At 41.0% G+C, this 25,995-nt stretch overlaps 1 protein-coding gene across 1 annotated transcript in view; it reads left to right on the top strand.

Moving 5' to 3' along the window:
• Positions 1 to 25,995, top strand: part of ABCA12 (ATP binding cassette subfamily A member 12) — a 133,479-nt gene that overhangs the window by 72,027 nt on the left and 35,457 nt on the right. The window contains exons 23-36 of the mRNA XM_059727150.1: positions 312 to 627; positions 4,200 to 4,314; positions 7,264 to 7,593; positions 8,657 to 8,726; positions 8,823 to 8,957; positions 11,479 to 11,634; positions 13,591 to 13,777; positions 15,961 to 16,179; positions 16,823 to 17,019; positions 18,108 to 18,268; positions 20,727 to 20,951; positions 22,914 to 23,052; positions 24,548 to 24,800; positions 25,358 to 25,444. Of these exons, the coding sequence (XP_059583133.1) occupies positions 312 to 627; positions 4,200 to 4,314; positions 7,264 to 7,593; positions 8,657 to 8,726; positions 8,823 to 8,957; positions 11,479 to 11,634; positions 13,591 to 13,777; positions 15,961 to 16,179; positions 16,823 to 17,019; positions 18,108 to 18,268; positions 20,727 to 20,951; positions 22,914 to 23,052; positions 24,548 to 24,800; positions 25,358 to 25,444 (2,590 nt within the window). The remainder of the gene's footprint in view (positions 1 to 311; positions 628 to 4,199; positions 4,315 to 7,263; positions 7,594 to 8,656; positions 8,727 to 8,822; positions 8,958 to 11,478; positions 11,635 to 13,590; positions 13,778 to 15,960; positions 16,180 to 16,822; positions 17,020 to 18,107; positions 18,269 to 20,726; positions 20,952 to 22,913; positions 23,053 to 24,547; positions 24,801 to 25,357; positions 25,445 to 25,995) is intronic.

The following is a 25,995-nucleotide window of genomic DNA, read 5'->3' as shown; positions in this document are numbered from 1 at the left end:
GAGGAACACCTGAAAGAAGACTTAATGTCAGAGGCACGTGCTCATCATCCATCAATTCCAATCACATACAAAAATATTGTACTAGGTATAGTATGAGGAACTTCATTTACATCTATATTTATTTCAAGATGCTTGTGAGTGATGGTAAATTACTTGCCCATTAGAATGTGTGTCTAGTTCCTGGAAAACTTATATTTTAATATAAAATGTGTTATAACAATGAGGAGTTAAACCCTACATTTCAGAGGGCACTATTCTGTGGTAACCACAGTTGATCAAAGAACAACTTTTATTTTGTTTATTTTCTTAAGGTATTATCTTCAATTTCCCATCAAGCAGCAATCGGCAGAAGAGGTCAGCACCTGGCAGCCTGTCTCTTCCTCCAGTGCTCAATTATACCATCAGAATGAGCAGCAAGATTTCACAAACAACAAACAGAATCAGGGAGAGAATCTGGACCGTGGGTCCACATAATTCAACTTCACAGAGCCAGATCTACAGTCGAGCATTTATCTATATCCAGGACAGCATTGAGCGAGCAATCATTGAATTACAGACTGGGAAGAGCCTACAGGACATAGCTGTCCAAGTCCAGGCCACACCCTTTCCTTGCTACAATAAGGATATGTAAGTCCATTGGCTTTTAGTTGGTTAACTGCTCAGTGACTTCTAGGACATCTTATGTGGTAGCTGAACAAATACAATGCCTAGAATTTAACAGCTGTGATAGCTTTCTATCGGAATAAATGGCAAAAATCTTTATAGTAACTTCCTTACAGCCAAAATTTCACTTATTGCTGGTCTTCATAACACTATATGAATTTCCTAGGATCCATCATAGTTACTGAAGTTGAAAATGACTATCCCTGTTTAACAGATGAGGAAACAGAGCCATTTGTGGAGCTAGAATTAAAATTCAGGTTTGGCCTTTTCTATTGAGTACATGAATGTAGACAGCATGCTGAAGCTGGAAAACTCACTTATTAAGCAAAACAAAAAGTCACTAAATTCATAAGCTTAAAGGTGAGCTCCAAGTTGTTTGTTATTACTCTCACACAGCAGTACTTATGCTCTGTTTCAGCAATTCTAGGTAATGCAAAGTCCAGAGTGTGTCTTCCTGCAAGGGATGCCTCCCTCGCAGGTGCTTCAAGAGCTGTAAGAGGAGATGAGGTTGTAACCCTTATCTCAACAATGATGAGAGAAGGCAGACAAGATTTCAGTGAGCTGAGTTGTCAGGGTTAACTGCCTATTACACAGAGCAGTGCAGTCTGAACTATGTATGAACCTGAATGAGTCTTGAATGATAAACAGATGGTGAAAGAGTGAGAAGTATAGGATTCTGTCTGCTTTTTCACTTAAGTTGTTGCAGATCCTCAGCTGGTGTGAATGGACAATACTCCACTGAGTTCAATAGAGCTAAGCCTGTCTTACACCAACTGGGGATCTGGCCCCTTGTATTTCTCACACAGATGTGAGAGAAAATGGTATCCTGGGATTGTGATGTCTTCTCAGAGTTATTACATTGACCAGATCTGGCAGCCAAAGTGGGTAAAACACACATGAAACGCTATTTGAAGTGAATTATAAAGCAGTAAAGAATGATCAGCAAATTAAACTATTAGTTTGGACAATAATTCCACAGCCTACTGTATAAATGACTCTGCCTTGGCCAACAGTATGGATTGAACCCAGGACCTTTCACACTAAAAGGGAACTTGCATACTGCTCGTGCTAAATTAATCATATTTTACTGACCAAGCACTACAGCAAATCAAGAGCCAATATGCTTGCCTACCTCATTGCTACTGAGATAGGCAGGAGGAGCTTAAAAAAAAAGTCAACTTCTTTCAGCAAATATATGGATTATTATTGTTAGATCATTGTGTACTGTGATTAACTAGGTCCTCGGGACACTTATTATTCAGTTGTAACATACCTTTCTTGTACTTGTACTGCCAAGAAAGCAGTCACCTTATCTCACCTCATCATTTCTTTTTTCTCAACTGGTACACCATTTTATTCAATTATTAAAATACCCAAGAGCGAAGATACGGTAGACACCACTCTAAATGCAACATTTGTCAGTTGTTACTGGCCTAGAGGGAAAATTCTGACAGTCTTGAATGTCACTGAGCAATACTGTTAGAATTTGTTTTTCAAAATGTTTATCACCATACTATACAGATTGTTCAGATTGTGAAGAGGAAAGTGCAGAAGAAATCAGAACTCTTTGAAATTCGGCTGTTGAAAAGTACAGTCTATCTAAATGAACACATTTGTGAAAACTGATTTGGATGATATTTTCAATTTTGCAAGGAAAAATTTCAAATCAAAATGGAAATTTCACTTAATTCAAAAGTGCTTTCTTTATTCAGAACATTTTCCAGAAGTAATATGGGGTTTTTAACCAGTGAGAGAGAAAAGGGAGAGAAGGGAACCAGATAACCACGTAGTAGATTTAATCTGTTGCTTAAAACAGTCCACTAGTGATGTTGTTTTTAATTACATTTGCTTAATTTTATTTCTGATCATTGTCATGTGCACACCATCTGTGGCATATCTGGGATGGAAGAAAGATCTTTTGGCTAAAGCAAAGAGCTGGGTGTCATGAGACTTAAGCTCTTATTCTGGCTTTGTATAACTTCTCTGTGTGATAATGGGAAACTGCATAGGCTAGATACAGACATTCAAAAAGCCCAAGGCAGAATCAATCCAATCTATGCAGGTTTCTCTAAACAGCATATATTGGATTGGGAACAAAGGGAACACACATTCGCCCTTCGATGTGGGAGACATGCAGATGACTGCACTGGCTGAGGCCAGAAGGCAGGGAGTGCTTCTGCGTGTCTCACAGGGTGGACTCTCTCCCCAGCCCTGTTCCCTCCAAGCAGCTGGCTGTCACTGGCAGCAAGGAAAGAGGGGTCAACCCCCCCAGCTGTGCTTGCTCCGGTCTGGGGAAACTGGGGCTAGGCCTTCATGGTGGGGGTCCTCCACTATCCCTTCCCTCCCCCCACTGCTGCCACTGCCTGGCAGGCAGGCAGGAGCTGGTGTTGAGATTGCATGGGGCTATCAGCCAAGCTGAGCAGCACAGCGGGAAAGTCAGGTAGGGAAGCCCTCTGTTGCACAGGCCCCCTCTAGGGACTCCCCTGGGACTTCCTGGCTTGACTGACAGTCTGCTTGTGGCAATCAGTCCTGGCTCCTGACATCTCTGTCACAGCCAAGCCAGGCAGTGGCAGAGGGGAGGGGTGGAGGAGCGGAGGCCCTCACCTGCATGGGCCCTCTTCCCCAGCTGTACTCACTTGGGTTTGGAGTGGGTCAGTGATGTGCCCATGGAGCGGGGCCTCCATTCCCCCCACCCTGGCACTGCATGGCTGTCAGTCCGGGCTCATGCCATCTCTGTGACAGCCTGGGGGCAGGGCTAGCCCAATGCTTGGCTGGAGCAGACAAATGCTGGCCAAGGCTAGCCTGCTTATCTTGCAAGGTGGGTTTAGCAGAGGCTTGCAAAGCAGCCTGGGATGCTGCGGGACTGCAACCTAACTTGAGTCAGGATGGGATCTCAGGCAGAAGTTAGATAAACTGGTCCAACCTAAACTGATTAAATCTGATACTACCTTCATCCAGGTTCCGCCATTTTTAAACTGGTCTATGTGCACTGCATTTCTGTTCTGTTACAGGTTTAGACTAGTTGCTGATCACTTATATCAGTTTATGTGTAATGTCTGTACCTAGCCATAGGTGACAATTTTCAAATGTGTGTGTCTAAAGTCAGGCCACTGAATCTATAGTTAGGTAATAGAATAAGAAAGCTAATTTTCACAAGTGACAATCACTAAATTCTCTGTTGATTTCCCTGGGAAGCAAGGATTCCAACATGCTTGAAAATTGGCAAGTTTGAATGCTGGTGCCAAACTTTAGACACCCAATTTTGAAAAAAAAAAAAATCATAATCTATCTCTGCTGCAATATCCCCATTTGTACAGTCAGAGTGAATGAGTAGGTGTACTTAAAGTTATAGTATATGAAGTCCTTAATTCATTAATACTGTTAAACTGTTAGAATTTTCTTGGATAGAAAATCTTATTTAAGCATAAAATATCTTTTTCTAATATTAATTATAATCTTCTGTGTCAAAATACAAGTATTTTTTTCCTTTACCAGGAATATTATTCCAAAAAAAGTATCTTTTTTTCTTTTTACAGGTTCTTAACCAGTGTGACCTACGCTCTCCCATTTTCTCTGATGAGTGCCTGGGTGCTGTTTATAGCGACTTTTGTTAAAAAGCTTGTTCAAGAGAAAGATCTAAGGCTTTATGAGGTACCTTGAGCATGTCTGTGGCATTGTGAATTGATTTTCCATGCTGGAAGCAGCAGAGGGATGTAATATGGAAAGGAGGGGAGCTAGTATTACTGGGCAGAATGAGCAAAAATCATTAGTGTTTGGTCAGCATTGACCTAATCCACAGCTTCCCTCAGGACTTAAAACAAGGGCTGGATTTTACTCAGTGTTGTTAAAGGTTCCACAACAACAATAGGTACATCTACATGAGACACTTACTGCAGAGTTCACTAATTAGCTGTATAGTGAAGTGTCACCATTTACATTAGGCCAGAGTAAACTAATTAACTCCACCATAGAATAGTACTTTCCGACACAAGTACTAGTCTACAGAGGAGTTTCAGCGTGGGGACTGCTTGCCGGTTAGTGCCACACTGTAGTGCACTTGTGTCCCAGCTAGCCTCTCTGCAGCACTTTGAGCAGAGAGCAGCTCTGGGCTGGCTGGATGACCCCCTGGGCCTCCTGCCAGCTGGGGTTGTGCTGCTCTGGCTCAATGTGCTCCTGGGTGCACATGTCCTGGGTGCACATGTAAACACTGTGCCCAGGAACAATCAACTCTGGCATGAACTGTGCTGGAGTTTATTGCATTGCATTAATATCATGTGTAGATGTGCCCAGCATGTATAAAATTTCCCAGGCCTTAAGCCTAAAGATGGCTGACTTTACCTGTAGGGAAAAAGGTAAATTTTTTACTGTTAAGAAATGGTGACCTTGGGGGAAAAATAGTAAAAAAAAATTTTAAAAAATTGGTAAAGTTAGGAAAAAACAGTTAAAAAAATGGTTCAAAAGAAGGAGTAAAAAGATTTTTTTTTAATATTAACTTAAAAGTTAGGAACAAATAGAAATGGTTAAATGCCAGGATAAATGGTTAAAAAATGTTTTTAAAAAAAGCCTGGAAAAACAGTAAAAATGTTATCATTAAAAATGGTAAAGTCAGGGGAAAGTGGTGTAAAAATGGCTAGTGTCAGGATAAACAGTTAAAAAATGGTAATCAAGTTGGAAAAAAATGGTAAAAAAAAAAGGTTGAGTCCAGAAAAAATTATAAAAGAGGTAAAATCAGGAAAAACAGTAAAAAAATTGGAGCAAATGATAACATTTTTACCAGTAACAATTGTTAAAAAAAACAGGTAAAGATAAAACAAATAGCAAAAAAAAAAAAGTGAAGGGGGGAAAAATCGTGAAGCGAAGTGAAGAGTGAAGTTGGAAAAAACAGTAAAAAAATTACTGTTTAAAGTGGTAAAGTTAGAAAAAATGGTAACAATGGTGAAGTAACAAAAAAACAGAAGAAAAGGTTGGGGAAAGTTGTAGGAAACAGTAAAATTTTTACTGTTAGAAAAGGTAATGCAGGAAAAAATAGAAAAAAAGGTGAAGTCAGGAAAAAACAGTGAAGTCAGGAAAACTGGTAAAAATAGTAAAAAAGTTGGGAAAACAATAAAAAGATTACCATTAAAAGTGGTAAAGTTGGGGAAAATGGTAAAAAAGTCAGGGGAAAAAAACAGTGAAAAAACAGGTGAAGCTGGGAAAAACAATAAAAAATTTTCTCCTTTAAAAAACAGTGAAGTCAGGAAAAAAAACTGTAAGAAAAAATGGTAAGGCTGGGGAACATGGTAAAAAAAAAAAGTAAAATTGAGGGAAAATGGTAAAAAAAAGGAAAAGTCCATGAAAAAAACTGTAAAAAGTGGTGAAAAAGTCAGAGAAAACCATAGAATTTTTTTTTTACCATTAACAAACAGTAGAAAAACATGTAAAGTCTGAAAAAACCTGTAAAAAATGCAGGTAAAGGTGAATATAGAAATGGCCAGAGATTTACAGGAATACAGTTCTGGTACGCTTGTGTGATGGCATGAGAATGTGGTTTTCCTACACTTGATACAGCTAACTTTACATGTGTACTAGAAATTATTTTGCAGCAGTTCCAGTAAAAGAAAGCTCTTGATGCATTCTGCCAATTGGAGGGAAAATATTAATGTGAAAACAGTGTGAAGATCACCCCCCATTTTTAATTTACTTAATTTTCAAAGTGAAATGCACTATATATGCTCAGAAGTCAAAGGCTTATGTAAAACTGAACCTCAGCATTCAGCAAGAACAGATCCTAATCCTATGGAAACAGACACTGATTAAGCAAGGAGTGCCTTCAATTAAAAACCATTCACAAAAAGTAAAGTAAATGTAGTAAGGTTTTTGTTTTGTGGGGGGGGGGGGGGGGGGAGTTATAGATAACCCGTCATTGATATATCCAGTGTAATATCCTATTCTTGGTAAACCAGATGTCATTTTCCACATGGACCAGAGTATCTTCAATCTAAATCAATTGCACAGGCTAAGGAAGACACCTACCTATTCATGTTGTCTTTGGTGCCCCATACTATTCTGTGTAAGTCTATCAGGCCAGATCCTCAGATAGTAGATCCTCAGTCTCACTGGATCTGTGCATGTTTAAAGCAGATTCGGTTCTGTATTGTTTCAGATCAGAGGGAAGGAGGAATTGGGATTTTAAAAAATGAGCTGATTAGTTAAATGGCATTTTAAAACTATCACGGTACTAGAACCATACACTTGAACAATATTTTTTATAACAACCAAAAGACTGTCAAATCAACAAAGGTGGTTATACTGGAGGCTTCTGTCTGTTTTTGTGTTGGATTTTAAGGACCAAACCTGTAAGTAGATACATACATCCTGTGCCATGGCCTGTTGTGATAAACTGTGCTCTAATCAGTGAACATCCCAAAGATGCAAATTTACCATGTTGTCTTGTTTTAAGGAGGAGATGTGCCAAAAAGAAAAAAAAAATTTGCATGCAATATCCAGAATCTGAAAAAAGTGGAAAGAAATATTTTAGTATGAAAACAGTAAACACAAGCGCATAAACAGAAAGCTCTCTCAGTAACCAACAGTGCTTTTTCCTTTTTTTCTTTTCCCTAGTATATGAAGATGATGGGTGTCAACTCCAGCAGTCATTTTTTTGCCTGGTTCATAGAATGTGCTTGTTTCCTTCTAGTCACAGACATTTTTCTCATTACTATTTTAAAAGTTGGCAATATCCTTCCCAAAATAAATATAGCTATTCTATTCCTGTACCTGATGGACTACAGCCTTTCCATCATAGCCATGTGCTACTTCATCAGTGTCTTCTTCAACAACACCAACATTGCTGCCTTGGTTGGCAGCCTCGTATACATCCTCACATTTTTCCCCTACATTGTCCTGCTTGTAATTGAAAATGACTTGAGCTTTGTAGTGAAGAGCCTGCTGGTAAGTTTCTCAGTGAAATAAAAGTCTTAATGCATTTGGGAGATTTCATCTTTGAGTTGAGTTCCTGTTTTGCCTTGTGTCACAAATAAGAACAAATTTGGGGACCTCATCTTATACTCTATTTATGGACAACACCAAACCCTGGTGCAATGAGACACACAATAGAGTTTTGATCAAGAGATACCTAGAACTAGAAAAGCAAAGCTCTTATAGGTAGGAATTTTCACCTGGCTTTACTATTCCTTTAATTTCACAAACATCAAATTTACCTTTGTGCAGTAATGAAAGTAGAATTAAAGAATCAGAAATCTAATGTCTCCTCCAAAAGGTAAAAAATCGGGAGGTCGGATTTCAATATTAAATGGAGAGTGGTGGAATAAAAGGGTTTATGAAGAGGTATAAAGCATCTCTCTGATTAACTCAAGAGTTAGTGTCACTTTTTGGCATTCTGGCCTACTTTTCTTACTGCCTGGCCTTTACAGAGGTGAGACATTATTTTTATTGTTGTAAACCTCATGCTGAAGGGTGAGACTTTTGTTGAGATGTGAATAGTTAGGTTTCACAGGCCAAAATCATTATTTTCTTAGGAAAATCCAAGTCTACAGAACCCACTGCAATGCTACACATTTAAATTGATGGTAAATTTAGCACCAGTACTTTCAGTCATTCTCTTTGACTGCTGAATTGGCAAAGTTTAGGCTCAGTTTTTCAAAAAGATGGTGACACCACTTCTATAGCTCATATTGGTGAAATCCTTCATTTGAATAACTGTATACTCAGTAAATCTAACCACTTGATTTTTGTGCACAAATCTATATTCTTGCACGTGCAATGAGCTGCATATGCAAAATTGAGGGGTGGGAGTGCAGAATTTGAGGCCATTCATGAAGATTTTGTTGAGAATGTGCCTAATTCAGTATTCAGTGAAGTCATTAAAAATATTCTCATTCACTTCTATGACTACTATATCAGATCCAACATGGGCTTTTGAGTGGTTGGGTTTTTTTGGGGGGGTGTGTGTGTGATTTTTCATTAGTTTTTTGTTTTTCACTTTCTTCCACAGTGCCTGTTGTCTCCAAGTGCATTTGGTTATGCAAGTCAATACATTGCTCGTTATGAGGAACAGGGAGTAGGTGTGTCCAGTATATATGAAAAAAGGTTTTGAGTTTTCATTGCTATGATATATTTGACTGACTAATACAATTTTGTTTTCAAATTCCTTTCTGCAGGCCTGCAGTGGGACAATATGTATAACTCTCCACTGAATGGAGACAGTACTTCTTTCAGCTGGATGTGCTGGCTAATTCTGATAGACTCTTTCATTTACTTTATTCTGGGCTGGTACATTAGGAATGTTTTCCCAGGTAATAAAGCAAAATATTACATTCTACTGCTATACAGTGTCTCTTGAAAATAATAAATTAACGTTGGCTAATTCACGTGGTCAAGTATCTGCACACAGAGGCTAAGTACAGACATTCAAAAAGCCCAAGGCAGAATTGATCCAATCTATGCAGGTTTATCTAAGCTGCACAGATTGGATTGGGAGTGCACAGCAGTCACATTTGCCCTTCATTGGGGTGAGATAGGCAGATGCCTGCAGTGGCCAAGGCCAGAAGGCTGAGGGTGCCAGACATTGCTGAGGACAGCCAACTGGGAGCCATCCCTCACTGACTGTCAAGCACCTGCCTCCCCTTCTGCCTTGCCATCCGTCAAGCAGGTGTCGGCTGCAGGCAGGCAGCCAGCAGAGGGAGCTGTGCTCATCCCTGCTTGGTGGCATGGGGGTCTTTGGGCTTTGTCTGAGGTGGGAGGTGCAGGGATTTACCCCAGGAAGCACAAAGGCAGTAGGACCACAGCTTATACTGGGGGGCTTGTGAGCTGCTGGGTGGGGGAGGTGGAGCCAGTAGTGCACCTGCATTCCCAGCCAGGTCAGTGGGACACAGGGGCACAGTGTCCCTCCCCTGTCCTAAGCCCTGGGACCATGCACTGAAGTGGCTCTAGGAAGGGCTCAGAGGATTTCTCCCTATCCCTGCCCCCTCCCTCAAGCCAGCCCTGGGTTCCTAACTGAAGCTGTTTCCTTCCATGCAGCCATGGGGCTGCAATCCCTGGGGATGGGGGGCAATCATGCCCTTGCAGCTGCAGTGCCTGGCTTGGCTCAGGCGGGTCCATTTTCCAGGGGTGGGGAAGGGGACCTGCTGCCCGTGCCCCCCATCTTGATTCTAGACTCGCCCCCCCTGCCAGATACTCCAGCCACAAAGGCATGGCTGTCCCTCCCCTGCCCAGGGACCAAAGCCCCACAGCTGCACAGAAGGATGTAGCTTCAGTCGCAATTCTCTGGGCCCTTCCTGGAGCCTCTCCAGCACATGATCCCGGGGCTTGGGACAGGGAAGGGAGACTCTGTGACCCACGGACTGGGTTAGGAATGTGAAGTGCACTGCTAGCACCCCCATCCCCCCCATAGCAGCTCACAAGCCCCCCATCCTGCCTGCAGCTGATAGACAGAGACCTCGAGGGCAGGGCCAGCTAGGCACTTGGCTGGAGCAAGTGAGCTGTGGCTCCCTGCAAGGGGAGCTAGTGGGAACTTGCAAAATCCCCTGAGACACCGGTAGACAGCGACCTACCTTGATTTGCAAGTGGTCCTGGCACTGATGTTCGATAGACTGGTATAACCTAGATTGAGTAGGTCTGATAGTACATCAGTCCAGATCTTAGACCAGGATCCACCATTTTTAAAGCAGTCTGTGTGCCTGCAACTTCTGTTCTGTTATGAATTTAAGACAGGTTTCTGACCACCTAAACTGGAAAAAGTGTAATGTCTACACCTGGCCAGCGGTGCTGACATTACACTTGAATGAAAGGGGCATGATTTAATTTCATGTGATAAAGAGTATTATATTGGGGAATCTCACCAGATACTAAATGTGTTTACAGAGGAGTAAAGAAACTGAGGCACTGTCAGAGCTTGGAAAAAGCTAGGGGATCCTTGTCTATCATATGGCTGGATGAAATATGCTAGAGCAGTGGTGCTCAACCTTTTCCCCATTGGGCTGGATGGGGAATGCTTAGTCTGTCTGCTGGTCAGATCTGGGCACTAGTCCCTATCCAGTGCCTGATGGGGTATATGGCCAGGCCCCATCCAGCTGTACAGGGGGGTGGGAAGCAGCCTGACCCAGCTCCTCAGAATGGGGAGAGGATATGGTCCATCTCCCATCCAGCCTGGCCCCAATCCAGCTATATGGGGTTTGGAATTTGGGAATTTGGCAGCGAGGGAGTGTGGCAGTATTAATTACCATGACTCCACTGCCGCTAAATTTCCTGACCCATGGAGAGTCTCATGGACCAGATGCCATGGCTCCATGCGCCACATTTGGCCCACTGGAGTTTGAGCACCCCTATACTAGAGAGTAAGGAAAGCTGCATCCTTTATCCCTAACTGGCAGAAGCAAGAGAAAAGCCTCTGAGGACCATAGCCAGCAGTTGAGTTGTTTTATTTGGATTTTAAACAGTAAATCCATATTCTTTGATTTCAGACAGTAAATCATGCTTTAAGTCAAGAGCTTTTTAAACATCTTGTGTATGGCATTTGCTTTTCTTCCCTGGCTTTATGAAGCAGTCCACCAGCATACAGAAAACAATACCAGGCAGAAAAGTAAAGCAGTCATTCACTCTAAGCATGCAGTCATTCGGATTAATATATCAACTAATGCTTTATATTACATAAATCAGAGAAAAATCCTATACCAAATACCAAAAGAACATGGGTGCCTCAGAAAATAGATCCCTTAAGGGTTTATCCTTGTCATTGATCACTGTGTAATCAAAGCTAATTCTTCCTGTGAAACAGTCACAAATATTGTAACTTGTTTCCTTTTTTTTTGGTTACAGGAAAATATGGCATGGCTGCCCCATGGTATTTCCCATTGCTTCCATCCTACTGGGATGAAGGCTATGGTTATGCATCACTGTGGAATGAGAAAAGGAAGGGCCTTTTTTTCACAAACTTCATATTCAGAAAAGAAGCAACAATCACCAATAAGACACGTATGTGAATAGAGCTGTATAAGGCCATTTGGATGGGTAACCAAGGGGTCCAGGCAACATTAGTGCAATGGACACGCTTGAAAAGTTCATTCCTTTGTTTGAGTTCTTGCTGATTCCGGTGGTATCTGCATTTCCAATGTAGGGCAGTTTGGAAACCAGAATGGCCATTTTAAAGTAACTTTAGAGGGCTTTGGATCATGCCCAGTGGCCCCATGCATACAACTTACCAAACCATAGTACTCTTAAAATCAATGGGACTCTTTGCACTGTGCTCTGCACTGTGCATTTCAAGTGTTCAGCTCCAAGAGCCAAGGCTTTATCTAAGACAAGCGTCAACATTTTCATCACTTTGTATCAGACATTATTTTAATCAGTGTCTTTCAGGAGGGCCTAAGAAGAGAACCAGGCGTCAGGGTCTGCTGAGATTTGATCCTAGCTCTGACACTGAGTGTGTCTCTAGTTCTGAGCAATTCAGTTCACTTTATTTATCTTGGATTCCTGAGGCATAAAGTGGGGTCGATACTGTAGTATTTATCTACACATCTCACAGGAGTGCTGTAGGGACTAATTGATTTGTTAATGTTGGCATAATGTGTTTCATGTTCGAAAAGGCTTATACTTTGAGATAATGCTTTGTTATGATAGCAACACAGTCAGGAAGAATAAAATGATAAGAATACTACAGATAGTTAAAATTAATGTCACTAATACTCAGAGCTGTCCTTTGGGGGTGGTGAATTGGGGTGACTGCCCCAGGCCCCGTGCTTTGGGGGACCCCTCAGACAGTGCTATACAGGCCCCATGGACAGTGCCATTGGCATGTGCTGAGGGTGCCACTACTCCGTGCAGCTGCCATGCACCGCCAGCTTCGTGCTCCAGCTGCTCGCCACTCCTTTCACGCTCCAGCCACTCACCCCCCTGCCCCCTCCACATAGGCCCCACACAGGCAGATACGCCTCAGGCCCTGCACACCCCTAGGGTCGGCTCTGCTACTACTACTGCTAGCGCAACTACTGAGAATACTTTTTATATAATACTGTTTTGAGGTCCCAGCTGAAACTGGGGCCATACTGCAGTAATGTAAGAATGCAGCCAGCTGCTTGGAGTGGCTGCTGCACCCAGGGGCAGCAGTAACTTCTGATTGTGATTTGCAATCATGTGGCTGCAACAAAAACTGTTTTCTTCACCCTCTGCCCCTGTTGGAACCTGGGGCAGTTGCCCCAAGCTAACCACTGCCATGTTGTGCTAGGTGCTAACAAACACAATGTGAGAGAAAAATCCTTGTTAAGATGAAGAGGTGGAAATAGTAGCACAGACAGGTGAAATGTCCTGTGCAATATTTTACATTGGTCAGTGATAAGGCCATTAACTGAGCCCATGTGTTTCAGTTCCAGTGACTGCGCCTACATGAGTTGTCACTGCACAGTCATTTAGTACTTGCATATCTATGTACTAAAAGACTGCACAGTAACTGGTGTTACTGCTCAGTAGCATCTCCACATGGCTTCCTGGTGACACTGATTGTACAGTAGCTCATTACTACTGCGCAGTAACTCATTACTGCATGAGGTTCATGCCTCATAATGCTACTGTGCAGTACTAAACAGCTACGGCATGGTAAGTGTCTTGTGTAGACGCAGCCAGTGACATGTCCTATCTAGTAAGTCCTACCCCAAATTGAAATCTGTTTGTTTAATATATTGTATTAGAACCTGTAGAATGTATAGACATAGGGCCACTCACAGGGTGAATAATTATTGCTGCTAAGTGTTCTTATAAGTGGTAAAATTTAGAGGAAGAAATATTGGAGAGTTCAGAAATTACACAAGTACCAGGAAGTGTTCCTAAGTTTTATCTGAAAAGCATATAATTTACTGTCTTTTTCCTGTTCTAGATGAAAAAAGTCTATAACTACCTACTTAAATGAATAACATGTCTCCCCTGATCCTTCTTTAGATGCTAATGGTACCCTCCCTCCTAACCTTGAACCTGAACCTACTGATCTCACCCTGGGAGTTTCTCTTCATGGAATAACAAAGACTTACGGCTCCAAAGCTGCAGTGGAAAACCTCAACCTGAACTTCTATGAAGGCAACATCACATCTTTGCTGGGGCATAATGGAGCTGGAAAGACTACCACCATGTAGGTTTCTTTTGAAGTGGGGTTATTTGATTCCACCAGATAGGGCAGATTAGCAAGCAAAGATGAATGAAAAGATATATGACAGTATCATAAGGCTGAATAAAATGCTTTCTGGGTTTATGCTTTTGTAGTTATGCTATGTACCTTAGTCTTTGTATATCTCAGCAGTCATCAGACCCCTTATATATAAGGGTGACTTTCTGCTTTGGTGTCTGATAGTACTAAATAAGAAGACTTTAAGAGTGAAAGAGATTTCTTCTGCTACCAAAAAAACAGCATTAAGGTCATAATAATCATTGGATGCTTTCTACTCTAGTGGCATTCCTATAATCTTGCATAGCCTAGTAGTGGCTATAACATCTATTCCATGCTCATAGCGGCTTGCACCTGAAAACAGTGAGTAATTGGCACATACTCCAAGTTGCAGCAATTTTAGAAAGACTATTGACTTCCCATTCAGCTGAAAGCCTAGTGAGTTTGCTGAGCTGGAATGTGTAATGGATTAATCCACAGGCCTTTCAGCTCTTCCAGGTATGCAGTTCTTTTGTTAGAAGTTTTAAATAAAGAATACAGACAGACAGGCAGGACTTAGTTCTCTGGTCCCCTCCATGCCCATGCTCTGCTCAGCACTGTGATATAGCATCTTGTCACTACTTATTGATCTGCTCCAATTCTGAATATTGACCTGTGCATAACCCTGGCATGCATTAAAACAGCAAGGGGATTTAGGGCCAGCAGGACAGGAGTTTGCCACAGCCATATGGCTATTGACAAGCTTCCCTGACTTGTCTCTCTGTGCTGGGCTAGGATAAGGGCCTGGCTGGTATAGGAACCAGCTCCAGGAGTCACACAGGCTGTCTGTGGTGGGCTATATTAAACCTAGAGTTCTTCATTGCAGCCTTATCCTCTGTAGGATTCTATTTTGTAATCTTAACCACAGGACCATCCTTCCTCCTGTGCACGGTGCCCCAGTGATGTAGCTGTACACTTTAACTGAAGGAGAGTACAAATGAAGTCTACAACTGAAACCCTAGGAATGATAAATATGTGTATATTACTCTGAAAGCACATTATGCTGATAAATACATACACCAAAACACCACAGAGATAGGGAGACATTACTTCTCAGCACATTGCAGATGCATTTGCATTCTCTAAGAACAGCACAGACAGAGACAATTTAAGAGAAAGAGTAATGACTTCCTAGAACATGGCAGTGGGGTTAAATTCTGATTGGGGTCTCCTGTTCCTTCTCTTTTCTGTTTGAATGATTTTCAACAGGGTTAAGCACCCTGGGAGAATGAAGAGTTCAAGGGCAGGCTTTAACAGCATGCTTTAACAACCTGGGAAGTTTGAGGGGTAGTTTGAGAAATATATTTTCTCTTTAAACCCTGAATCTCTAAAAATCACCTGCATTGTACATGTAGTCATTTTGGGTAGAAAGTACCTGACCTGATTCCATTAGGTATTGCTAGGTAGCTAATTATTAACTAACAACGTTTTTTTCACTTTGGGAGGTGCTTGCCATACATATTTTGTCTGGAAAACTGTCTCTCCTTCTTGCTCAGTAGCGCTGTGCTCAATAAATTCTACTTGTCAAAGCTGATACAGTTACTGCCAGTATAAAGATCACTAGATTGCACTTCTAAAAGTACAGCTGACCCTGTCTCGTTTGCTCCTTGTCTCTCATATTCACATAATAGATAACTATATGACTGATTAAGCCACTGTCCAGTAGCATACCACAACTCCCTTCCCCCAGTCCTGGCAACCTTATCAGCTGCCCAATTTTTCCATACGATGGCCTTAAATTTAGAGTAATTTGCACAATGTGATTTGTTGATAACTACATAGCAGCTTATTTAAGCTTGGGATAAACCCAGTGGTCTGATGGCAAGACAACATCCTCTGGATCCAAAACTGGAGCTTGGCCCTTCAGTTCTAAACCAGCAGATATAGAGTAATCTAGCAACTACTGTTCAGAGGAACAGAGTTGACAGGCGCGAGGAAGCTGTGTCTTGTTCTTTATAGCTACAAGATGTATTGCCATGACATGGAGTCTTTGTGGATAGTGATGGGCAAAGGATAAAAAAAAAAGAGGAGGAGGGAAGTGGGAAATCTGTGGGTTCCTTCTCTTTGCCTTCCAGCATTGGTCATTTATCTCCTTTGCTCTTTTATTCCAGATCTATTTTGACTGGACTGTTCCCTGCTTCATCAGGTACCATTTATGTTTATGGCAAAGATATCAGAACGGATCAAAATATCATCAGGAAGAACATGGGCATCTGTATGCAGCATAATGTGTTATTTAGTTATCTCACCACCAAGGAGCACCTGCTGCTTTATAGTTATATCAAAGTCCCGCACTGGAGTAAGCAGAAGCTTCAGGATGAAGTGCAAAGGTACATGAAAGGGAGAGAGAGCTGACAACTGGCTTGATGTTTTGGGCACAGTGTCCTCCAGTGTCATTTTTTAGTGATGGTAATTGCTGCAAAACTTGGCCACAAGTTACTGGAGTCTGTTTAATGCAAGAAGTCAGGCAAAATGGTTTTATTCTTCTCCTCCAGCCTTAAAAAAAATCTATGGATCTATGAAAACATAGTCCCTTCCCCCAAGGAATTTGCTACCCACTGTAGGTATTTTTAATACATAAAGATTATGGGTGAGATTCACCAGTAAGTTCCACCTACCTTGGCCCTTTCTAGAGAAAGTTTCACTGGTTGGTTTACATGGGTTGAATTTGCTTGTCATCAAAGAGTGCAAATCAGAAGCGGGGGGGACCAGTGAATCTGGCCCTGCATTCTCAAATGACAAGATCAAGCCCTTAAGCTTGATATGCAAACTAAATTTTTTTAAACATCCTAAAAAAAAATCCCCCGTGTCTGAGCTGCATGTTGAACCATCATCTTCATTATGACAATTCAGCAGAGCAGTCCATGCCTGAGCAGTTTTTCATTTGCATTAATGTTGCTGGGTGTATTCAAATTCCCTGCCTTTAACTAAATAGCTGAACTACAAACTTTTGTGTTTTTTTCTTTTTTGAAGGACATTGAAGGAGACTGGGTTGTATAGCCATCGTCACAAGCTAGCTGGCTCATTGTCTGGAGGGATGAAAAGGAAGTTGTCTATATCAATAGCTTTTCTTGGTGGATCAAGAGTTGTAATCTTAGATGAACCCACCACTGGTGTGGATCCATGCTCTCGGAGGTGTATTTGGGAGATTATATCCAGAAATAAAAAAGGTACTGCAAAGAGACAAGGCATAAAATTTCTAGGAGCTAAGTGTTGAAGGCTTCCAGATGATTAAGTCACTTTTGAAATGTCATTTTGGCTGCTAAGTCAGAGACTTTTGAAAATTTTACCTGAGACTCAACTGTGAAGACCCAGCAACAAAGCAACATTTAGAATAAGCACCCAGAATAAAGGTTGCTCTTGAAACAAGATGAAAGGATGTGCATTGGCTGAGACCAGCTTTTTTGGTCTTAGGAATATGATTCTTGCTTCAGTTATAAGTGATCTGGAGTTAATATCCTGGAAGCATCCTGATGTCTTTGGAAAGAAAGATATCAATTGTGCGCTTTTTTTTTTTTTTTGGAAATTTTTTTTTTAGTGCAGGTTATTTAAATGTTTTTCTGGGACAGTTTAGACAGGAATAGTCCTGTCTTGAGCAGGGGGATTGGAGTCTTTCCAGTAACTTTAATGGGCTTTGGAACTGGCCCCAGGCTCTGAAAATGACTTGCAGAATATGTGCAAGTAATTTAATATTGCAGGAGCATTTTTCTCAAAACCTTCCTTTATTTAGCAACTTCATAAAAGAGACCAGATTAAGCCCTCACAACTCATGACCTGACTTTGGCCATATCTACTGCCAAATAAGTGATCTGAGCCCTGAGGCAAGAATTTTTGTCAGTAGCCCACAAAGTAAATGTAGCTCTCTTCCTGGGGTAACATAGGAGACATAAGCTGGAGCACCCCATAAACTGCAGCTAGTGGAAGATCCATTGATAACAACCCTTTCCTTCCCATCCCCCTGTCCCTCCCTGCCCACACACATATTCCACATGCACTGTGGGATATGTGGGCCACAAGTTACTTGATTTGATAAGGCACAAAGATGTTGCAGGCTGTGCATGGGTTTTGGAAACCTTCCTCTGACTGTATTGTGAAAGTCTGCCACAATACTAAGAATGGTTCCTCCCTAACATTGCTCTCAGTCACCTTCACTATGATTTCTAAGCATTCAATTTTTACAGCTGATCTTTTTGAAAATCTTCATGTATTCTGTCCTGTGCCTGATATATTTGCTTTACCTTCATGCCCCTTGTTTTAGGCCGCACCACTATTCTCTCTACCCATCACTTGGATGAAGCAGAAGTTCTGAGTGACCGAATTGCATTTCTGGAGGAGGGAGGCCTCAAGTGCTGCGGGTCTCCTTTCTACCTGAAAGAAACATTTGGTGATGGATACCATCTGATTCTCACTAAAAAGAAGGTTTGTAACTGTATTAGGGAATCCTAGACTCAAATGATTTAGACTCAAATGTCCAAACGTGACTAAAGTTTTTCCAGTGCCAAACTCTGAAAGAGCCTAAATTCAAATGCATGAGATGACAGGGAAGAGACAAAATATGGCACCCCATAAAAAAAAGAGTACATTGTACATGAATGTCTAGGTTTTTGTTTACACAGTGGAGATTGTGATAGTTATTCTAGTTAATTTAGCTATTCTGGAATAACTCTTCTTTATTCCAGAGCTGTCCATCCTAGGCTTCCTCACTCTACCCTCTCTACCTGTGTTGAAGGCTAAGCCATTAAATTGGGTCTGGGACCCATTTTAGTGGATTATATCATCTACTGAGAGAGAATTGGTCATGAGCCCAATTTCTGCTAGTACATAAAGGGTACTGGGAACAGATAGAAAATGTATTGTTGAGTAATGAAAGGAGCTCCTCCCAAAGCCCCCATTCTCCTGGGAATGCAACCAAATCCTTAAGCTTCCAATGTTGCTCCATTTGGTGTTGCAACACCTAATCCCTAATATGCAAGTTTCCTTCATCCCAGGTGAGGATACAAAGCAGCAGGCCACAAACACACACATGTCTACCTTCTCAGGACCCTTTACTGTATTTTGTCTTTCCTGTGCTTGTCAAATCTGTCAGGCTCTACTGACAAGCTGGACAGGCTAACATCTAGTTTGAAACTCTTGCTTCAGGTACTTCAGCTTGAACTAGGGGTTAAAACAGTTGACTCTTGGTGGGGATAGCATGAGGGCTTCAGATTGCTTGCTTTGTGCATGATAACCAGAAGAAACATAAATGCCCATGGGTTTAAATGGGAGTCACGCAGCGTTGCCAGGTCTTAAATATGAAATTATCTTATTGGAAGCTCAACATTGTCATATTTGCTGAAAAAATATGGTACACTGAAAAATATGCAAGTAAGTATGCAAATAAGTCATCTTCTTATTTACTTTATATTGCTCACTATGGGCATTTTTACATGTGCTCCAACGCAGCACCAGGCACTTTTAACTAGCAAGCCATGCTAATTAAAAGTGCTTGGCATTGGGTCAGGATCAGGTGTATCAGCCATGCAGCATGCATCAGCACTGAGAAAATGGCAGCAGTGCGCTTTGAACTAAAGCATATCAAATGTGTTTTAGTTCAAAGGGCACCGCCGCCATTTTCTCAGCACCAAACCTGAGCTGTGCCACTGATACACATGATGCACAAGGCTGCCAGTGTCCGTCAATTTACATGTTTGAGCAGGCTCAATTAATTGAGTCTGCTCCAACGTGCTGGATTTCCAGTGTGTCAGAGCAGACTCCCCACATGTGTAAGTGCCAGTGAGTGAGTGAGAACTGGGTCATCAAAACTGAAGTGTTCCTTTATTTTGAGGCAAGCAGTCATAAGAAAGTGCTGATAGCAAACCTAAAAGTCAGTTAAGACTCCTTGAGATTGACTTGGGTATTGCATATGCTGTATCAGTTAGCTGCCTCAAAAATTATTGTACATTTTGAACACTTTTACTATTATTGATTGTGCATTGTACAAGGGTTGAAATTATCATACAAATATGATAATTATTGTATACCTGGCAACACTGAAGCCAAGCAACAGGTTTGAGGAAGTCAGTGGTTTCTGAATGGTGGACTTCAGTGCCTAAAGAAGAAGATGGATGCCTAAGGATGTGGGATGAACTGCATTGCTGTCTCAGAGAGGGAGACACTAGGAAGATGTATCAGTCTTGAGATCCCCTCAGAGCAGAGTTGAACACTTTTAACTAGGCCATTGAACTGGCTGGAACATAAAAGCATTTCTATGTTAGAAGGGGATAGAGTATCCCTGAAGGCTAAAGCAAAGCCATATATAGAATTTGAAGTTAGTTCTTCAAAGAAATAACCAGACAAGGAGAATCCATGGGGAATGTCTTGCCTGAAGCAAAGTATTATGCTGCCAGAGAGAGGAAGGTCCCTGCTGTTGTTATTAGGGCAGCACTAGAAGCCCTATGTTGCAGGGTTTTGTGCAGATGCATAGTGAGAGAGAGTCCCTGTTCCAAAGAGCTTACAGTCTATATAGAAAAGGCAGGCAAAGAAAGTATTGTAATCCCTGTTTTACAGATTACAATATGAGGAACGGAGACAGAGAAGGTAAGGCTCATATCAACAAAGGTATTTAGTGCCTTACTCCTCCCAGTTGCCTCAACTGGATTGAGGCACCCTTCCCAAGAAACCACCAGGGCATCAGTAACAGGGCTCAGAGTAGAACCTGGATCTAGGTTCCAATGTAATGATCTAGTCACGTATCCTTTTCCATCTCCCTTTGATAATGAAGATGGAGTCCTATAGGTCTTGAACACTATAGGTCACCTAGTGCTGACATTAATTTGTGGATGAGAAGGTCACCTCCCAGGCTGATATCTGAACTGTAGGTGATTTTCTCGGTTTTCAGAACATGACAGAAGGGTGTGACACCTCAGCAGTGACTTCCATGATCAAGTCACACCTCCCAGAAGCGTATCTCAAGCAGGATATTGGTGGAGAGCTAAAGTACGTGCTTCCCCCATACAACTCCAGAGTCTCTGGAGCATATCAGTCTCTCCTCAAAGCCCTTGATACCAGCTTGAATGATCTTCATATTGGCTGCTATGGGATTTCAGACACCACCATGGAAGAGGTACATGTCAAAATGTATTGTTATGCTATGCTATAAATGCTATGAAGATGAACTTCACAAAAGATCTGTAATTCAGATTCAGGAGCCAAACAGTGACATGCTTTAAGTCTGAAGGGGTTGCCATTTTTTGGTTTTGGTGAGTTGAATGGATATTTTTTTACCAGGCTTTTGTATTTTGTTGAAGTCGTGTGTTGTTCTAAAGCCCAAGATGGAGCACACTCTCTCTCCACAAAGAATCTCAGCTCACTAAGGATTTTTCAGTGCCTTCTCAAGAATGGGACACACCATGATTAGACTACAAGAAAGAAGGAATAGTAGCATACTACTTAAATTTACTTTGCAGTGCTGACGAATATGAATAGGTCTGCTGAAAGAATCAGCTGGGAGAAGAAGCCTAACAATGTTGCCATGTAACTTATCGTTGTTAAGCTCCAGAGTGAACACCTCATTAGTTTAAATGGAACAATTCAGACTACTCAGAGCAGCTTCTGTCTGTCTGAACTCTCAGGTAGAGAAGGTTGCATCTGGCCACATTTGGGAGCTTTTCTTTATTCATATCTGTGATTCAAGTGAAAAAATAAATTTTTGAGTGTGATGAGGCTGACAGAAAACTGTTTCCAGTACTCAGTCTCTGATCCTTGGATTCTCTGTAGAGACTTAGGTGACACCCCTGCAAGTGCACTTTTTCTTTCACAGCTGAGCTGGCTGTAAAGTTGATAATCTCCAGTCACTTATTATGAAGATTTATTTATCAGCATTCAGGTCATTACCCCTGAACAAACACAACCATTCGCTAAACCAAACTAAGACAAAGAGTATTAAAAAAAAAAAAAAGATAGATTATCCCTGTTTGACTTGGCAGAGGTGCAAGGGAGAATAAAGGACCTCATTAAGCCTCTGCTTAGAACTCTCTGATCACTTGGATTTTGTCTTTGTTGCAAAGTGAATTTATGTTATAACATTATTGTTGCACCTAATTTGAGCCCCACTCGCCTACTTTAACCTTTACACACATGTTGCAGTGCATTTTAACACACATTTGCTGGTCCAAGAGTGAAGAAAAATGGTATTCTTAATCCAAATAAGTTACGTTGAGGCAAAATCTTAATGAAGACAAAACAGTTGAAAGTTTTCATAAAATAGAATATGAGATTAAAAACTAGATTCCTCAATAATTTTAATTTGAACAACTAATTTGTGAAAAAGCTCTACATTCTGTTGTCATCATTAGGGTTCTATGTTGAGTTACTTAGCTTAAGAACAGACTTTTCTCCTCCTACTGAAGGTAGTACTAGAAGGGAAAATATAGATGAAAAATGTGAATGAGCACAACTTTTCTGCTGTAGATATGAGTGGTGATTCTGGCGAGTGATACTCAAATGCTACTAGTCCTCCAGTGCCTTCCCACAGATTCCCCTCTGTTGGTCACGTAAGATTTCCCACAGTTTACTGAGAAGAAATTGAGAGCTTTTTGAGGTGTGTTCCCAATAAATTTGGGATGTGGTCTAGAAGCCTTAGCACCAGATGGTCACTAATAGTGGTGACCATCCCAGACCATGCCAATGCAGGCAGTCAAACTACAGCCTCTTTTGCCCAAGCTAGACTAACTTGAGAAAAAATATCTCAAAGTAAGATAATTCAAGTTCACTCTTCAAGTAAGGCAGATCCCGAGGGGACAGGAAAGGCTAACTTCTTGATGCTCTTCACTACATGGGTTGAGAAGAAGTCCATCCCATTCCAACTTACTAGCCAGAGGTTCAGAACTGGGTGATTTCTGGGAAGGAAGTTGTTAATTTATACTTTGTCCAGAAGAAAGCAGGATCAGGGAGAAAATTGTAATCTGGAGAAGCATCATCAAGTCATAACTCAATTACAAGAATATATGTTAAATGGTAGTTACTGTGGAATTTAGCTGTAATGATTGAAGCTGAAATATTCTTCTCTTCCTTTCTTGTTCAATAGGTATTTCTTAACCTGACTCAAGACCTAGAGAAGGATCAACAAAATGACAATAAGTTGCCCCAAGTGGTGCCCGAACCCAATGGTGTAATGACCAGTGATGAGATGTCTTTGAACAGTCACAGCTTCACTGTCAAAGATGGTATTAATTTAATCCTAACTTTTATCCCACATTTATACCAAATTTAAGAAGTGACACATAGGCTGGCTGGGAACATATTGCACATTGCCCCTTTTCTTTGGTTAACTGGAGATCAAACTTTGGCCAACTAACAATTATCTATCGACTAAAAATACAGCTTTACTGTAACACTAGTTTCTAATAGTCTGAATCACCAAGTAATTTATGGAAGGGGATTTTTGAAGCCAGCTCCCACTAGATAAATATATCCTTTTAATTTAATCAAATGCAACTCTTTGGCAAAAGAACAAGGTATACATCTGAATGTAATCACAACTAATGCGCCAGATTGACTTATCAACGTTAGCACAATATGAAAGAGAATATATGGAACATCCTTTTGCACAATATGAAAGAGAATATATGTAACACTTTAATTTTGTGCCAAACTAACACAGCTAGAAGAGAGCAGGCTGGATGCTTTTCCCTTGTGGTGAATCACCAACAGAATTGTTTGCTAAGTTCCAGTCATTTAAAGATCTGCAAACTCATTGTGGACTAGATACAGTAAAGGTGTAACCTGTCAGTGAAAACTTGATTTGGCCTTCAGGGTTTTTTGTTACGGGCAATGAGTAATAAAAAATGAAGGCCCCAGATTTGAGCAAAGGCATCCTTTTACATGTGAGCAAACCCCGTAAAACAAGGAAGGAACTAAGCAAATGATACCCTTGGACTCCCACAATATTTTCATGGTTGCTTTTCAAAGCAGACCTATGCTTTAACAGTGAAACATTATAAACAGTAACTCAAAGTGTTTAGGAAAGTGTTTTATGTCATCCCTAATGAAACTGCTGAAAATTATTTGCTTGGCTCTGTCTTATACATGTGAGAGATAATATTTCATTAATTTCAAAAGAGTCTCTGCTGGACCAGATAAAGAGGAATATCTTGTACGAGGATTTGTTCAGCGTTTAACCCACAGCAGCTTTTTCAGTGCAAATTATCAATTAGTTTCTATAACAGTTCATATGCCTTGTTTTTTCATTACGTGACTTTTATTATTGAGCTGTATCTGAGGAGCTAGTTTCTAAATGGTGAAAATTTCAAGCTTGCAAATTTGAACAGTTGTAAGTTTCCTATCTAAGCTGCATGTATAAATGTAAGGGACTTGCTTTTTTGCCTCTGATAAGAGAGCTCTTTTCCTCTGGCATGAAATGTAACTGTAAATGTTACACATGAGCACATGTGCATGCTCCTCTGACATGCAGTTGAAATGTAAATATTACATGCATGCATGCTCACGCATACACGCACACACACAACTGGGGGCCAGGGAAAGGCTGAGTTCTAATCCCAGCTCTGACACTGTATCTTCTGGTAAACCACTTAACCTCATAGCTTGATTTTCTGTTCGTAAATGGGAGTGATAAGATATTCTTATCTCACAATCAGTTTCCAACTCTCTACAACATTAATCAAGAGAAGGTGCTGAGTGTGATTCCGTTTCTCGTGTCAGACCAATCCTTGCTTAGACCAAGAAAGCTGAAGAAATGGCCATTGCTGCTCAAGAGAGCAAATGCCGTGTTCATCAAGAGGTTCCACCATACCCGACGTAATGTGAAAGGCTTTATTGCTCAGGTCATCTTACCAGTACTCTTTGTGGCAACAGCTATGGGGCTTGGTACACTGAGAACAAAGGAGGCTGAATATCCAGACCTCCTCCTTTCTCCCTCCATGTATGGGTTCTCTGACCAGGTTGATTTCTTTGGGTGAGTATCACTTTTTTTTTTTTTTTTTTTAAATCATTCAACTTATATTTGTCCTAAACACACTGGGTGGGGGATTGAGCCAGAGCTAATTCCTTTGGTGAGGTAATAGGAGCCATATATTCCGTAGACACTACCATCTATTTTGGTTAGCAAGTGGAATGTTTCATGGACACATTGCCTGATAGTTGGGTTTGGAGGGGAGTTGGTAGAGGAGAGAATGGGAAGTCTGTATATATCCTAAATATACTCTCTGACATCACAGTAGATGGCTCTTATTTGAAGCAAAATTTAAAGTGGCCTCAAGCTTAAATGAGATCCACTTGAGCCTTAATTCAGCAAAGCCCATGGGTGTCATGCTAACTATACATGTAGTCTCATTAACCAATGGAACTGTCCTCATGCTTCTAATTATGCATGAGGTTATATGCTTTGCAGGACCAGGGACCAAAATGATCATTTATTTAGCTCCATTATTTAATTCAGCCAACAAATTTTCGCGGCTTGGCCCATAATGAAACTATCTTGAACAGTTCTTTTTTTTCTTTGTTAAATCTTAGGAACTTTAATGAAACCACAGATGCTTTAGTCGCTTCAATGCTTTCTTTCCCTGGAACAGATAACACATGCATGAATGAAAGTAATTCGTAAGTAGTTCTTCATCTCCTCCTTTTAAAATTCCTAATCTGCAAAAGGAAATGACATAAAATTAATAGCCGTCAGATTTTAATAACAGCCTTTGATCATCTGCAAAGTTTTCAAACCCCAGTGCCACATCAGAAAAGCTTAATCTATTGCTTGAGTTCCTGAAAATAGATTTGCATCATCATGTAGAAGGGTTTTGAAACAATCTGATTTTCAAACTACAGTACTTAAATTTGTTAGGCAAACTGAACCAAACTTTCAGGACTCAATTATGCAGCCCATACTCTCAGTGGTGAACTCTTAGTCATAGGAGTAAATCATTTGACTTCATTGGATTTATGCTTTAAAATACTTGTCACGATGAGTAAGGGTTGCAGAGTGATAAATATGACTGACAGGAACTGCACTGGAGATAAAAATAATGAGGCTACACTGTAATATTCTTACCCATGTTGAGTGCTGCTTTACTTTTCCAAAAAGTCCTATTTATACCAATAAGACTATCTTCAGAATAAGGGGCTACTCAACATAAAGGCTGACAATCTAGCTGAAT

The sequence above is a fragment of the Alligator mississippiensis genome, chromosome 4 (genome assembly GCF_030867095.1).
Source record: "Alligator mississippiensis isolate rAllMis1 chromosome 4, rAllMis1, whole genome shotgun sequence".
NCBI classification, from domain to species: domain Eukaryota; kingdom Metazoa; phylum Chordata; order Crocodylia; family Alligatoridae; genus Alligator; species Alligator mississippiensis.
Note: the sequence above shows the minus strand (reverse complement) of the source record. Positions and strands in the feature narration are given on the sequence as shown.